Source organism: Elephas maximus, chromosome 11 (assembly GCF_024166365.1).
Source record: "Elephas maximus indicus isolate mEleMax1 chromosome 11, mEleMax1 primary haplotype, whole genome shotgun sequence".
NCBI classification, from domain to species: Eukaryota; Metazoa; Chordata; class Mammalia; order Proboscidea; family Elephantidae; genus Elephas; species Elephas maximus.
Window position 1 is genome coordinate 113,013,690 of NC_064829.1, and position 16,133 is coordinate 113,029,822.

The 16,133-nt window shown below is 54.8% G+C and overlaps 1 protein-coding gene across 1 annotated transcript in view; it reads right to left on the reverse strand.

Moving 5' to 3' along the window:
- The window catches only part of RYR1 (ryanodine receptor 1), a 134,879-nt gene that overhangs the window by 394 nt on the left and 118,352 nt on the right, over nucleotides 1–16,133 (reverse strand). Inside the window, exons 91-105 of the mRNA XM_049900695.1 lie at nucleotides 14,598–15,401; nucleotides 13,801–13,865; nucleotides 13,071–13,224; nucleotides 11,386–11,472; nucleotides 10,092–10,343; nucleotides 9,073–9,203; nucleotides 8,066–8,108; nucleotides 5,674–5,804; nucleotides 5,522–5,582; nucleotides 4,308–4,454; nucleotides 3,884–4,018; nucleotides 1,281–1,437; nucleotides 782–846; nucleotides 585–685; nucleotides 320–371 (exon numbers count right to left, since the gene is read on the reverse strand). Coding sequence (XP_049756652.1) covers nucleotides 320–371; nucleotides 585–685; nucleotides 782–846; nucleotides 1,281–1,437; nucleotides 3,884–4,018; nucleotides 4,308–4,454; nucleotides 5,522–5,582; nucleotides 5,674–5,804; nucleotides 8,066–8,108; nucleotides 9,073–9,203; nucleotides 10,092–10,343; nucleotides 11,386–11,472; nucleotides 13,071–13,224; nucleotides 13,801–13,865; nucleotides 14,598–15,401 — 2,385 coding nt within the window. The remainder of the gene's footprint in view (nucleotides 1–319; nucleotides 372–584; nucleotides 686–781; nucleotides 847–1,280; nucleotides 1,438–3,883; nucleotides 4,019–4,307; nucleotides 4,455–5,521; nucleotides 5,583–5,673; nucleotides 5,805–8,065; nucleotides 8,109–9,072; nucleotides 9,204–10,091; nucleotides 10,344–11,385; nucleotides 11,473–13,070; nucleotides 13,225–13,800; nucleotides 13,866–14,597; nucleotides 15,402–16,133) is intronic.

Sequence of the window (16,133 nt, forward strand, 5' to 3'; positions counted from 1 at the left end):
CTGTTGCCATCAAGTGGATTCCCATTCATAGCGACCCTACAGGAAAGAGAACTGCCCCATAGGGTTTCCAAAGAGCGGCTTGTGGATTCCAACTGCCGACCTTTTGGTTAGCAGCCCAACTCTTAACCACTGTGCCTCCAGGGCTCCCCATAACGACTACAGCCTTGGAAACCCTGGGGGGCAGTTCTACTTTGTCCTACAGGGTTGCTGTGAGTCCTTATGGACTCCACGGCTACTCATGGCAACTGGCTTTTGGGGTTCGGTTCTCGTTAATTCTCTCGGTGCCCTGCCCATTGTGCTCCCATTGACACTCCCTTACCTGACCGGTGTGTTCTGTCTCGTCTTTGTTTATCAGATACATCAGGAAAAACCTGTGGGGGCGGGGGGCAGCGGGAGACTTGTCAGGACCGCCTGTCCCTTCTCCTGATTGGCTAGCTGGTTATTCACTGGCTAGCTGGTTATTCACGGGCTACCACACAAACAGCTTCCAGAAAGGCCGAGGCGCATCCCACCCCCCACCCCGCCACCCCGCAGCCGCCGGCCACACCCCCGCCCTCCTGATTGGCTAGCGGGTCTGCGCTCACATGTAATTGGCCAGGTTGTGCTCCTCTAGCGTGTGGGTCTCGAACCCGTGCGGTGTCGTGTCAAAGTAGTCGCTACCAATTCCGCAGATGAAGCACTTGGTCTGTGGATGGTGGGAGGCATCAGAGTCGAGGCCCAGTTGACCTCCTCAAACCAACGGCCCCTTAATCCCTCTAGGTCGCCCCCAGGCATGACCCACCTCCATGTCCTCTTTCACTTGCTCTTGCTGGTCTCGGAGCTCACCAAAAGCGTCAATGATGAGACCTGGGTGACAGGGCACAGGTCAGTGTCCCACCTGTAACCCAGCTCAGACTCCTCGCTCCCCTGGTTGCGGATCTCTGGGCCTTGCCTTTCACCACCTGCCCGTCTCCCCAGTCTCACACCGCTTCCTAAGAATGATAACACCTAGCACTTACTGAGCACTTACTATGTGCCAGACACTCGGCATGTATGATGGTTCACTTAATCCCCACAACAACCCTATGAGGGAGGTTAGTTGGGGTATCATTAACGCCCCCCATTTTACAGATGGAGAAACTTAAGCCCAAAGAGGTCGCTTGCCCAAGCTCTCACAGAGAGAGGCAGAGCCAGGGTTTGAATCCAGGCAGACTGGAAGGAAGCCCGGCCTGCACTCTTAGCCATGGGCGATCCTGCCTCTGCACCAAGCCCCTTCTCCCAAGACCCCAGTCAGCCCTGACCCTGGATGATGGCCAGCAGGATGACAATGACGAAGAAGAAGAAAGTGATGTCGAAGACCACCCGGTACAGTTCGTACTCGTCGCCGGCTGGGTCCTCAATCTCATCCCCAATGCCTCCGCCAGCCCGGACGCCCACGTACATGTGAAACAAGTAACACTGGGGAGGGGGGAGGGGAGAGGAACATAATGGTCACTTACCAATCGTCCAAATTCACTGACTACCCACCGGGGCTGGAGACACAGCAGTGACCGAGACAGCCTTGGGCCCTGTCATGTGATAGCCCAGAAGCGGTCGGGGCTATCCCAGGGAAAGCACAGGGGTCGGGCCGGGACGCGGGAGGCGCGAGAGGAGGCGTCGGGCCGGGACAGAGGAGGCGCAAGCAGAGGGATCGGGCCCGACAGGGGAGGCGCGGGCAGAGGGTCGGGGCGGGACGCCAGGGCGCGCGGGCGGAGGGTGCCGGTCGGGAGTCAGGGTCGGGCCGGGACAAAGGAGGTGCAAGCAGAGGGGTCGGGGCCGGACAGGGGAGGAGCCGGCGGAAGGTCGGGGCGGGACGGGTGAGGTGCGCGCGGAGGGGTCGGGGCTGGAATAGGGAAGGCGCAAAAAGCTTTGAGCGCCCAGTGGAGGCGCCGTGATGACCCAGCCTGGATGATCAGAGGAGGCTTCCTGGAAGAGGAGACACGTGTGAGCTGAGCCTTGAAGGAGGTGTTAGGTGAGGGGGAGGTGGGAAACAGTGTTCCAGGCAGAGAAAACCACGTGCTACATCACCACTGGGGAGGGAGGAATAAATTTTGCTGCTGTGAGGAACTGAAAGAGGTTCAGAGAGGCTGGAAAATAGAGCCCGTGTGAGCCAGAGCCAGGAGAAAGAGGAGGTGGGGCCTAGTCGCAGAGCTCTGCAGGCCCTGTCCCTGCAGGGCTTCCTGTAGGAGGCGGCATTTGAGTTGAAAGGTCAAGTAAAGGGTTGTGTGTGTGTCAGGCTTGGGGGGGGGCAGAGTTAACATTGGGTGCAAAGAGCCTAAGTCGGGAGGAAACTCATGGCATTAGGGGAACTGAAAGAGGGCCAGGTGGTCAGAGATCATACAGCAAGAAGGACTGTGGTTACACTCAGATAGGGCCAGCTCCTACCAGGCCTTGTGAGCCACGGTGAGGGGATTGGATTTTAATCAGAGGGTACTGAAGAGCCAGGAGAAGGTTCTGAGCAGAAGGGAGCCATGGTCTGCCTGGCACTTGGGAAAGACACCACACTTGTTCTCTCTGTGTCCCCCAGAAGTAAGAGAACCCAGCTTGTCTTGGGTAAAAGCTGAGGGCAGGGACTGCGGTGGGAGCAAGGCTGTGGGCAGGCAAGACCCAGTCGAGCAGGGGCTCAAATGCCAGGTTAGGAGCCCGGCTTAGTCCTGAGAGCAGGGGCCCCTAAGCCAGAGTACAGGACCCCTTCTGAGACAATCCTCTGAAATGATCCTTTCAACTGTAACCCAGGCCACTAAAAAACCAAAACTAAACCCGTTGCCTTCGAGTTGATTCCGACTCATGGCAATCCTGTGGAACAGGGTAGAACTGCCCCACAGGTTTCCAAGGAGTGGCTGATGGATTTGAATTGCCGACCTTTTGGTTAGCAGCCAAATGCTTAACCACTGTACCACCAGGACCCCGACTGGGGTTGTGACCACCATTAGCAGAATAGAAATGAAAATATAAGTATGCATTGCATGCTGGGACTTTGGGTGAAACTTTTAAAGATAATGAGGATGGTAGCTAACATCTACATAATCCTCAATATATGGCTGGCATTATTCTAAGACTTTTATTCCTCAGATGATCAGGGAGGACCATTTAGACCTAAAACCAACCCCATGAGGTAGGCTCTAGCATTACACACCCATTTTACAGAAAGGAAACAAAGGCATAGGAAGGCTGTGTCGCCTGCCCCAAATTACACAGCTCGCACGGCTCGTAGGGGCCAGGCACTCTGCTAGAATACCTTTCCAATACTAATATTTTTTAAAAACTCAAATAATATTAAAACAATGGCTAACATTTAACCAGTAACAAGTTCCCATCAAGTCGATTCCGACTCACGGCGACCCCGTGTGTGTCAGAGCAGAGCTGTGCTCCGTAGGGTCTTCAATGGGTGATTTTTCAGAAGTAAATCACCAGGCCTTTCTTCCAAGGTATCTCTGGGTGGACTTGAACTGCCAACCTTTCCATTAGCAGCTGAGCATGTTAACCGTTTGCACCAACCAGGGACTCCAGCTAACATTTATTGAACACTTACGTGCCTGAGGAGCCCTGGTGGCGTAGTGGTTAAGAGCTCGGCTGCTAACCAAAAGGTTGGCAGCTGGAATCCACTTGGAACTTGGAAACCCTATGGGGCAGTTCTACTCTGTCCTGTAGGGTCGCTGTGAGTCGGAATCAACTCGATGGCAACAGGTTTGTTTTTCGGTTTTATGTGCCTGGCGCTGTTCAAAGTACTTTACATCTATCAGTTCATTCGAGCCTCCCAAGTCTATGAGGTAAGTCCTATTATGAGCCCACTTTACTGATGGGAAAACTAAGGACCCGGGAGGGTCAGAAAGTTGCCCAGGAGCATGGGGGGCGGGGGGCTCACCGTCATCATGTCGTCGCACTTCATGTCGGGCTCGTCCTCGTCCTCACTCTTGTTGTAGAATTTGCGGAAGAAGTTAAAGGCCACCACGGTGTACAGGTAGACCACCACTGCCAGGAGCCCCACGGTCATCACCAGCTGGGACAGGAAGGGGGCAGGGCAGCACCACACTCAGCTTACCCCTCTCCCGTGCCCAGTCTTGCCAGCCCTTATCCTGCTTCAGCCCACTTGGCCCTCATCCCCTGGGCCTTACTTCCCACACTTGTCCCAGGCTCAGTTCGCCTGCCAAGCCTTACCCCTCACCAGTGCCCTGGCCAGTCCTCAGCCCCTGGCCTTCACCCCTCCACCCGGTCAAGCCTGCCGCCTCATCCCTGCCAGCCCACACCCCTGGTCCAGCCCTCCATCCTCACCCAGATCCCGTCCACACCTGTTTCCCATTGTGGGTGACTGAGGAGAGAATAGTGCGCAGTGTCTTGACCCCCATGGCGATGTCCAGGAGGTGGGCGGCGAAGAAGAAGTTGTTGTAGTGGCCCAGAAGCGACATCACCATGTACCAGCCCAGGTACAGAAAGGACTGGGGACACAAAGGTCAGAGTCAGGGAGCACGCAGGGCCAGGCGGGGAGCCTTCTGGGTGCCAGGCCCCACTCAGGAGGGTCAATGGGCCTGACATTCTGGATCTCTCATTAGGGATTTGCCTACCTGGGTAGTATATAGAAACGAAATCACTGTGTGACCTTTGGGGACTGGCTTCTTTCACTTTACTCTGCCGTATGGGGTCACTATGAGCTGGAATCAACTTGACAGCAACAGGTTTGGTTTTGGTTTACCTTTATTGGTTGGTACTAGGGAACTCTGGTGGTGCAGTGGTTAAGAGCTCAGCTGCTAACCAAAAGGTCAGGAGTTCAAATCCACCAGCTGCTCCTTGAAAACGCTATGGGGCAGGTCTACTCTGTCCTGTAGGGCAACTGTGAGTCGGAATTGACTCGACAGCAATGGGTTTGGTTTTCTTCACTTAGCATAACGTTTTTGAGGTTCATCCCTGTTGCAGATGTATTGGGACTTCATTTTTTTTTATGGCTGGATAGTATCTCATTGTAGGGATAAACCGCAATTTGTTTACCCACCCATCTGTAGATGGGCCTCTGGGCTGTTTCCACTGTTTTGGCTATTGTGAAAATTGCTGCTGTGAACACTTGTGTGCAAGGATTTGTTCTGAGTTCCTGTTTTCATGCCTCTGGGGTATACGCCCAGGAAAGGACACAATCTGGGACACTCGAGGTCAGGGTGCATTTGAGAGGATTAGGGTGCTCTGGGGTCAGGGAGCTGTCTCTGGCTGGGGAGCATTTGGAGGCTCAGGAGCACCCTGGGCTGCTGACCCACTCTGAGGGAGACAGCATCCTGTGGGGAGCTGGGGGGCCCTCTGCTGAAGGAAGCAGTCTGGGAATTCAAGAACACTCTGGGGGAGTCGGAGGATGTTCTGGGGGACAGGGAGCACTCTGGGACATGAGGAGTCTAGGGGGCCATGAGGTACCCTGGGATCAGAGGTAGACAGGGGCCCAGAAGTCATTCCTTGGTCAGGCACACCTGGGGCTAGAGCCCCCCAACCCCCAGAGCCCTCCCCACCATGGGCTTCTCCTCACATTGTCTGTGAAGATGACCCCGAACTTCCAGATCTGGTACTTGACATCAATGGACATGAGCCTGCATGGGGGGTGATAACCAGATGCCCGGGAGTCAGACCTGGCCACCTCCCCTGGCTTCCAGGCCTGCGCAGCAGGGCCGCCCGGCTCACCAGGTGAGCAGCCCTGGCGGTGGCTTGGGCTTCCGCTCGTTGTGGGCGGTGATCTCCAGTGTGGCCAGGTCCATGCCCAGTAGCTCGGCAATCCGCTCCCGCCCGTAGATGTCACCATGCTTGTCCAGGACCTGCGGAGGAGAACCGTGGCAGTGCGGGCATGGCCGGGGGCGAGGGGTCACGGCCTGCTTAAGGGCTTCTGGGGACACCTTGAGCTTTGTGTGGGAAATTGGGGATGCATTTTTTTCTGGGGAGAAGGGATCAGAGCTTTCTCCAAGGTCCTCAAGGGGAGGGTCCAAAAGTGACCTTCACTGGCCAAAGTAGTGCGGATAACTTATGATTTTTAGGCAGACAGACAAGGAAGTGAGGTGCTGTGGCCGTTCAGTAGTAGAATTCTTGCCTTGCATGCAGGAGGCCCAGGTTTGACTCCAGCCCAATGCACCTGATGCTAGCTAGCCACCACCCTTCTGCCAGCGGGGCCTTGCATGGTGCTAGGATGTTGACCCGGTTTCAGCAGAGCTTCCAGACCGAGACGGACTACGAAGGAAGGCCTTTTGATCTACTTTCAAAAAATCAGCCAATAAAAACTTTATGGACCACCAAGGTCTGATCTGCAACCAGTCGTGGAAATGTGATGGCTCAGGACCAGGCAGTGTTTCATTCTGTTGTGTTTGGGGTTGCCATGAGCTGGAGGCTGACTGACAACTAGCAGACAAGGAAGCCTATATAATTCAGCCACTGTCACTTCTCTGAGGTCACTTCCTTCCACTTGCCCCCTCAATCACTCTGCTCCAGCCCAGAGGCCTCCTCACAGTTCCTCAAATATGCCAGTTCCTCAAACACATTCCTGCCTCAGGGTCTTTGCACTATCTGTTCTGCCGAGGGCTATTTTGCCCCAGATTTCCACCTGGCTCACTCCTTCACCTCCTTGTTAAATAGCACAACCTTTCCTGACCACCCTACAGAAAATAGCCGCCCCTCCTGACCTACACGACACACTCTCCATCGCTCTTCACTGCTCAGTTTTTTTCTACAACACCTACCACCGCCTGAACATTAGAAATGTGTTTACCATCTGGCTTTCCAACGTGAACATCAGAATCACTGATTTGCTCAATGCTGGGTCCCCGGTCCCTAAAACAGTTCTTGGCACACAGTAGGTGCTCAATAAATATTTGTTGAATGAATGAATGATGGTAACAGCCAACAGTTACCTAGTGTTTTCCTGTGTGCCAGCTACTACTTGTGTAGTATCTTCACAACAACCCACTCTGAAAATGAGGGAAACTGAGGCACAGAAGGTCGACACAGCTCGGAGTAGAAAAGCAGGCAATCCGGCTGCAGAGTCTGTGCACTTGGAGCGTATGCCTCATTTCCTCCCTCACGAGTCTTTTTTTTCAGGTGAAATTCACATAACACAAAATTAGCCATTTTAAAGTGAACAATCCCATGGCATTCAGGACATTAGCAATGTGGTACAAATGCCACCTCTATCTGGTTCTGAAACATTGTCATCATCCCAAAATAAAAGCCCAGAAAATAAGCAGTCACTCCTCATTACCCCTCCCTCCTAGCCCTTGGCAACCGCCAACCGTATTGGTCCTGTGGATTTCCTTATCCTGGAGGTGTCCATAGAAATGGAACCACGCAACATGTGGCCTTTAGGACCTGCCTGCTTTCACTAAAATGTTTTCAAGGTTCGTCCACACGGTAGCACGTATCAGGACTTAATCCCTTTTTAAGGCCGACTAATATTCCATTGCACGTATATACTGCATTTTGCTTATCCATCCATCTGCTGATGGACACTTGGGTTTTTTCTACCTTTGGCTATTGTAACTAGCGCTGCTGTGAACAGTCATACACAATGATTTGTCTGAGTTGCTGTTATCAGTTCTCTCGGGTGTATACCTAGGATTGCAGTAGCTAGATCGCAAGGTAATTAATTCTATGTTTAATTTTTGAATACATAACTAATATTTATTGAGCAGTTACTCTGTGCCAGGAGCCCTCGTGGTGTAGTGGTTAAGATCGTGGCTGCTAACCAAAAGGTCGGCAGTTTGAACCCACCAGCCGTTCCTTGGAGACCCTATAGGGCAGTTCTACTCTGTCCTTATAGGGCTGCTAAGAGTTGGAATCGACTGGACAGCAATGCGTTTGGGTTTTTTGGTACTCTGTGCTAGGCACCATGCTATGCACCTTACACGTGTGAGCTCATCTGAGAGGGGTGTGATTATCGTGTCCATTTCAGGTGGGGAAGCAGACCCTTCTCAGAGAAGGCAAAACCCTTACTCAAGGTCACACAGCAAGTGCTTGGCAGTGCTTGGGTGGCCTGGCAGGGGGAAGGGACCCAGCTTGGGAAGCTTCCATGTCCCCATCTACGATCACTCACCTTCCGCTTCACAAACTTGTCCCAGTAGTTGCTGGGGAAAGACCTGCCGAGAGAGAAACCGCGAGGTGTCAGAGGGAAAGGGACAGGAGCCCCAGCCAGGCCTGGATGATTGGAAATTCCTTTCTTTAGTACAGAGCCTTGGTTCCAATGCTTGTTTCCCCAGGAGCTCTGCACACTGGGGGCTCATCTCACTCAGGGTCAGGCTCTAAACACCCCACACCAGGTGAAGCTCAGCCGAGGTCAACCATGACCCCCCCCATCACCTTGGGTGGAGCTCAAGCGAGGCAGGGGGCTTGTGTTCAGAGCCAGGATGTGTGGATGGACAGCAGAACTACTCTCGTGGGGAGGTTTTCGTGGGGAGGTTTTCGTGGGGAGGTTTTCGCATGTGAGGTGGGGGGGGGCTCCGAGTCGATGGTCTGGCCCTGTCCCCCGCTCCAGTGAGGTGGTGTGCGTTCTCACACTGCTTTATTTAACTTTTAAACATTTTGTTTGATGATTCTTGCCCCTTATTCACCAGTTTTCAGACTGATGAGTTGATGCCCTAGCATCTGGTGTGTGTGTGCGTGTGTGTTTGGAGGAGTGTGTGTGTGAAGATTTAAGACCGTGGTGGCCCAGTGGTTAAGAACTCTGCTGCTAACCAAAAAGGTCGGCAGTTTGAGCCCACCAACTGCTCCTTGGAAACCGTAGGAGCAGTTCTACTCTGTCCTATAGGTCACCATGAGTCGGAATAGACTGGACGGCAATGGGTTTACCGGCCCCACCCTAGACTCACTGAACCGGAATCTCCATGGCTGGGGCCCAGGAATCTCCAGGTGTCACCAGCACCCCTGTGGTATTTAATGTCAGGGAAGTGTGTCTATTTTATGGAGACAAGGGCTAAGGCTTGGGAAGAAACGAGTTAAGGCCCAGCAGTGACTGGAGCTCCAGTTTCTGAGGCCCAGGCCCGGGCTGGAGGGGAAACCGAGCCCCATCCCCCTGTCCTTCCAGAGGTGGGGACTGAGTCATACGGCGTGTTGAGCACCAGTCGGTCCCACTGCCCCTTCACGTCGTCATCCTCAGGCTGCTCCGTGATGTAGAGGCCGTCAAACTCCAGCTTCCGGGCCAGCTCCTTCTCCCGCTTAAAGATCACCAGGGGCACCTAGATTGTGGGGCAGGGATAAGAGGTTGGGGGCGGGCACCTCAGTGAGACCACAGCCTCTGCATAAACCACGGGATGGTGCTGGAGCCTGTGAGGCCCCACATCTGAGTAGCATTCCCAGAGCCCTAGGGCCAGGGTGGAGAGGAGCGGGCAGAGGGGTGGGGCCGGCAGGGGGAGGAGCGGGCAGAGGGGAGGGACAGCCAAGGGCAGGAGAAGGGGGTGTTGGAGCCCAGAGGACGTGCCTAATGCTGCCTGGGGCTTCCCAAGGGAGAGAGGTCTGAACTCGGATCTCAAGGATGAATAAAACAGAGGGGGGCAAAAGGGCGTGGAAATGAGGCAAAGCCTTCCAGACATAGGGAACAGCATATGCAAAAGTTGTAGGCTGAAAGAGAGCTGTTCATTCAATAGAAGTGTCAACATTCGCTACAACAAACCTCACGGCACCCAAACTGAAGCTGTCATAACACACCTATGAGGCATCACAAGACTCAAGCACGTCTAATGTCAGGGCCACCCCCCTCCACCGTTAGCACCCATGTTCTGAGACCCCACAGATCTTGACTCCCCAACTGACCAACACGCACAAAATCGGCGTTTCCAATTAAAAATCTGCGTCTCTATCGAGAACTTAACATCCTGATGTGCACAGGGCACGGGCCGGGTTGTCTAGGACCCCATCTCCTCCGCTAGGACCCACATCAGTTCCCAGGTGGAATGTCGTCCTTCTTGATGACCCAGTTGTGCACACAGTTTCTCAGCCCTCCTGGCCTCGGGTCTCCCCCGTCAGAGCCCCAGCCCTTCCTGACCCCAGCCTCAGGCTCCTGGATTCCAGCCTCTGCACGGGGTCTCCCCTCTAGCTCCCACCCCAGAACTTTGCTCGTGGCCCACCTTGAGGCAGTTGTAGCCAATGATGCAGAGAAAGGCTACCAGGGTATGCAGCAGGCTCAGACAACGCAGGGCAGGCTCCATGTAGCCCGTGCTCTCCTCCAGGAAGTAGTACACCATGTTCTCATCCTCGTCGCCCTCTGCCTCCTCACCGGCCCCTGAGCCCCAGCCGGAGCCTCCGCCAGAACCCGCGCCTGTCAGGTCCCCTGCTGCTGAGCCCTCCATGTCATCCTCCCCTGGTGGGGAGTCTGAGACCTGAATTGGGGGCAGAGGTCAGTCAGGCAGGGACTCCCTTGACATCTGCGTTGCCATCCTCAGAACCCACTAACAAAATTAACAGCTTCCATCAAAGAGAGTGGACAGGGTTCCCATCAGACCCAGTCTTGATGGGACTGTCAATCAAGATCAAGGGGCGGGCCTAGGACTCTAGCTAGCAAATCAGACTCTGTCCTGGGAGTTTGAGTATTGAATTGAGTGACAGGAGGATTGAAAAGAGGTAGAGTTGATTTGTCTTGATAGTGAAGCCCTAAAGAGACTGACCACTACTATTACCACTACTGATGATAGCAGCTAACATTTATACAGCACTTTCCACATGCCAGGTACTGTTTTAACTGCTTTACACATATTCATCTTCTTTAAATCCCCACAACTCCAAGCAGTAGATACTGTTATTACCCCCATTTCATAGATAAGGAAACTGCGGCACAAGGAGGTTAAGCAATTTGCCTATTATCATGCAGGAGTGGCTTGTGGAGCCAGGGTTGGATCCCACAGTATCCATGTTTCAATCACTCTCTTATTATGCTTCTGCCCTGTTATCTCGGTCATTGGCATGACCCCAAGAGCCCGTGTATTGTGATCTAGATCCCTGGCATGACCCCAAGTGCTCCTTGGTCTTTCGGAGGCCAGGTTCTTAACCCTTTTCCTTCCATTCTGTGAGATGCCCATTTCCTCTTCCCTACAAATTTCTCTTTAGCTTAAGTAAAAACAAAGCAAAGCAGTTTAACTGAATGAGTGGGTGTCACAGAGAGATGGGGTTGCGTATCCAGTGGCACAGGAACCCACATCCAGTTCAATGCTTGACCCTCACAGGTGCTTGCGCATCTGCCCCAGATGAACCCGGATACCCACATCACCCCCATGGGGGTTCCAGGATCCAGGTCTCCAGCCCAAACCCTCCTGGGAACCCTGCCCAACATCTGTCCCTTCACTGTAGGGGCCCTGGGAGCTTGTTGGGGGCTGAACCTCCCACCCCACGGCCTGGGTAAGAGGGACCTTTTCTCATGACCAGCACCTTATAAAACAGCAAGATGAAGTTGATGGCAAATGCCAAGAAGAGGGCAAGGAACCGCAGGGTGTAAAAATTCCGAGAGAGGTAGTTCTAAGACAAGGAGAGAGAGAGAAAGAGCTCACCACCCAGAATTCAGCCCATCATTCACCCACAATCAAATCACCTGGGTCCTCAACTCCCGGTCCCACAACCTCCTATTTATTGAGTGCTTACTGTATACCAGGAAACCCTGGTGGTGCAGTGGTTAAGTGCTATGGCTGCTAACCAAAAGGTTGGCAGTTCGAATCCACCAGGCACTCCTTGGAAACTCTGTGGGGCAGCAGTTCTACATTGTCCTGTAGGGTCACTATGAGTCAGAATCGACTCGACGGCAACAGGTTTGGTTTGGTTTTGGTACTGTATACCAAGACCTGAGTTAAGTGCTTTATATACATACCAGTCATTGTCGAGCCGATTCTGACTCATGGAAACCCTATGTGTGTCAGAGTAGAACTTTGGTCCACAGGGTTTTCAATGGCTGATTTTTTGGAAGTAGATCAACAGGTCTTTCTTCCGAGGTGTCTTTGGGTGGACTCAAACCTCCAACCTTTTGGCTAGTGGCCAAGTGTACTAACTGTACGCACCACTCAGGGACTCCTTTATGTACATCCAAAACCCAAACAAAACCTGTTGCTGTCAATTCCAATTCACACAGGACAGAGTAGAACTGCTCTATACTGTTCTCAAGGAGCAGCTGGTGGATTTGAACTGCCAACCATTTGGTTAGCAGCCTAGATCTTAACCACTGTGCCACCAGGGCCTCCTTTATATACACGAGTTTGTTTAATTCTCACTACAATCCTATAAAGTGGGTACTACTATGTACTGCCCCATTTTACAGACGATGAAACTGAGTCTCGGGGAGGTGGGGTGTCTTGCCCAAGGTCAGAGAGCAGGAAAGTGGCAGACCTGAGATTTGGACTCAGGCAGTCAGGGTCTCAGTCCATACTCTCAACCACTGCTATGCTGCTTCCCGCAGGAGGTTACCTACCTCAGGCAGGAAACATCTTCCATTTCTCCTTTCCCCTTTTTCTCTCTCCCTTTCCCTCCATCCCTCATTCTTCCTATGAATCCCCACTGAACCACTTTCTGCCCAACAAGTTCATGTCAGACTGGGCCAGGAGAGAAGACAGGCAGACCGAGTCCTGGGCCCTACCCTTCCAAACTCCCTCTCTTCTTGCCTTCGATGAGGAGGAGAGTTCTTCCCCAGGTACCGTGAGAGCTCAACTCCCACCTCACCAGCGCCCATAGAGGAGCTGGGGCTGCCATAGCAGCTTAGACCAGAAGGCTGAGAGCCAAGAACCTGGCCATGGTGGGAGGCCCAGAGCCATGGCCTCAGCTGGATTTAGCTGCAGACAGAGGACAGGGTGGGAGATCTAGGCAGGCGGGCCCGGATGAGCAAAGGCGTGGAGGCTGGAATGAGGGTCATGAGCAGGTGAAAAGCCAAGAGACGACCACCTGAAAATGCTGCCATGTGCCCAGGTCCTGGCTGGGGACACCTCTGCCCTCTCCCCAGCCTGGGTTCTTCCCAGAGATACACCTGGCACAGGTGCAGCTCAAGAACAGGGTGGGGAGGGGAAGGAGGTGGGTGTAAATGCCGGGGTCTCCCTGGGAGAGGAAGTTTCAGCCTGTCCCTGTTGGGTCCTCACCAAGAATTTCACCCTCTGCACTTCCAGTTCTCCCCAGAATTCCATGCCCCCACCCTTGGCTTCCTCCTTCTTTGGTGGGGGTGTGGGGGGTGCTGTCTTCTTGGGGGGCTCTGGTGGGGGTTCGGGGACTTCTTCTTTCTCCCCATTCTCGGCACTGCAGGGTGTGACACACAGAGAGGTCAGGAGGTGTCCAGGCAATGCGTTCATTCATTCATTCAAAACCATTCACTAGGGACTCATCCCACATCAGGTGCAGGACTGGATGGTGCTGGGGACTTAGGTGATAAGACAGCCCCAGGCTCTGTTTTCATGGGCCTCTGCAGTCCAGCTAGGGAGGCAGACCTGTCACCAGGCAGTGACAGCCTAGAGTGGTCAGGGGGTTGTAGGAGACCAGAGGAGACATCTCTTCATCTCAGAGGGGATGTCAAGGTGGGCTTCCTGGAGGAGGTGTGTAAGCCAGGAAGGAAAGGATGCAGGAGACTAAGGTGAAGCATTAGAGATGGTGTTCCAGGTGGCGGGGAGAGCACATACAAAGGCCTGGGGTAAGTGGGGAGCACTCATTTTTCTAGTCTCTTTCATGTGAAAAGTCACTATGTCCTCAGCAGCACCGGGCTGGGTGCTGAGGACACAGGGTGACCAGGACAGCCTCTGGCCCTGACCTCAAGGGGCTCCCTGTCCAGGAGGGAGGCAGTGATAGGGGCTGGGCCCCATAGGTCCCAAGGCCACTCACTCGGCTTTCTCAGGCTCCGGCTCAGGCTCCGGCTCTGGAGGCAGCTCCTCCTCCTCTCCGTCCACCTGGGGGCAGGGCAAGCATCAGGGCCTTCGAGCCCCCACCCCAAGCATTTCTCAATGCTGACCTACTGTTCCCCTCTGTCTCCCTTTCTGTTCATTTCCCTGAGCAACCTAAGCTTCACAGTCCCCCACTCCCGATGCAAGAGGGATTATGATTTCCATTTTACAGAGCGGAAACTGAGGCTCAGCAAGGGTCAGCGTTTTGACCAAAACGCCGCACAGGGTCAGGCCGACTCCAAGGGGAGCTGTCTCCCCCCATCCCCAGAGCATCCCAACACCTTGACTACCCAAACCAAAGGCCTGGGAAGCTTTGGTGTTGTGCCTGCACACGCGCACACGCGCGCACACAGACTTAATTCCCCATGACCATGAGTATCTCTGAAGGTTTGTCTCTCCTAGCGTCACTGACCCTGTCTTGTGAGCTTTTATTTCTTGGTCCGTTTTCCCTCTGTCTTGGTCTCTGCTCTCTCTAGGTATCTTCCTCTCCCAGAAGCACTACCTGATCATTGAGTCCTTTCTCCGGGTCTCCATCTCTGAGTCTCTTTGTCTGTGTGTCTCTTACCCCTGTCTTTCTCTGAGTGTCTCTGTCTTTCTCCTCCTCTGTCTCTGTTCCTCTCTCTCAGGCTCTTCGCGTCCATTACGTTCATCTCCAACCCCCATCTCTTAGTCTCTCTTCCTCCCTCCCCCACCCCCAATTTCTCTCCAAGATCCAGAAAGCCCCACCCGCACTCTCACCCCCAGCTTCCTCTTTAGGATGGGGGAGCCCTCCGGCGTGGGCGGCTCGGCTGGCGTCGTGTCGCCCATGTCCCCGAGGCCGCCGGCCCCTTCCGGCCGGAAGGGCCCCCCGTCGGCCACAGCCACCGTCCCGTCGGTGCCGCCGGGCCCGGCCTCGCGCGCCGCCGCCTCCTCGTCCTCAGCGCCCTCTGCCGCGTCGCCGGCGCCCTCGCCCGCGCCCTCGCCGTCCGCGTCGTCTCCGGCCCCGGCCGGCTGCTCTCCGTGCACCTCGTCGCCCGTGGGGTCGGGCATGCCGGCCAGGAGCTCCGTCACCGTCACCTTCTTGGCACCCTCCACGAGGCCGCCGCCGAACAGCGAGCCCCAGAGCAGGCGCAGCGCGCCCGCCGCCGCCCCGGCGCCCGCCGCCCCCGCGCGCGTCGCCGCCGCCGCCAGCAGCCCGGCCGCCGCCGTGGCCGCCTCGCGCGCCGTCAGTCGCCGCAGTCGCCGCACGCGCCGCCGCAGGCCGCGGTAGCTGAGGCCGCGCAGGGCCCTGCTGGCCGCCGCCGCCACCCGCGCGCGCACGCCCGCCACCGGCCCCGCTGCGCCCTCGGGCCCCGCCGCGCCCGCCTCCGCGCCCTCGACGCCCGCCTCGGCCGCGCCCTCGTCCTCGACCTCCTCGAGCTCGCCCTCGGGCTCCGAGATCTGCGCCGCGATCTGCATCTCGAAGATGGTGTCCTCACAGAAGCTCACGAACAGCTCCATCTTCTCGGACTCGCCGCCCTCGTTCACCACGTCGAAGATGAACTGGCGCTTCGACTCCTTCACCTGCGGGCGGGGGCGGGGGGCTTGGAACCACAGCGACCATAGCGGCAGCGACAAGCGTTCCCGTGGGGATGGGCAGTGCTAAAAGCATTGTTGCTGCTAAGAGTGTAACTAGCAAACCTATGTAGCGCTCACCCTAGGCATTCTAAGGAGCCCTGGTGGCACAGTGGTTAAGCACTCGGCTGCTAACTGAAACGTTGCGGTTGGAGCCCACCAGCTGCGCCAAGGGAGAAAGATGTGGTGGTTTGCTTCTGTAAAGCTCACAGCCTTGGAAACCCTATGGGGCAGCTCTACTCTGTCCTATAGGGTCGCTGTGAGTCAGAATGGATTTGACAGCAGTGGTTTGGTGTTTTGTTTGGTAGGCATTCTAAGCACTTCAGTAAGGCCAGGCCCTGTACCACCCAGTGTTTTATAGATCTTAATTCATTTTAATCCTTACAAACAACCCTACAGAGTAGGAACTACATCATGCCCATTGTACAGATAAGGAAATGGAGGCCCAGAGAGTCATGTGCCCAGGGGGATAATGTAGGACCTGAGTTATAGATGAAATGAGCTACTAGGGGCTGAGTTGGATGTTAGAACAGCGGCTGGCACCTAATAAATACCACATAAAAAAAACCGTTGCCAACGAGTCAATTGTGACTCATAGCCACCCTGTAGGACAGAGTAGAACTGCCCCATAGAGTTTCCATGGAGCGCCTGGTGGATTCAAACTGCTGACCTTTTGGTTCG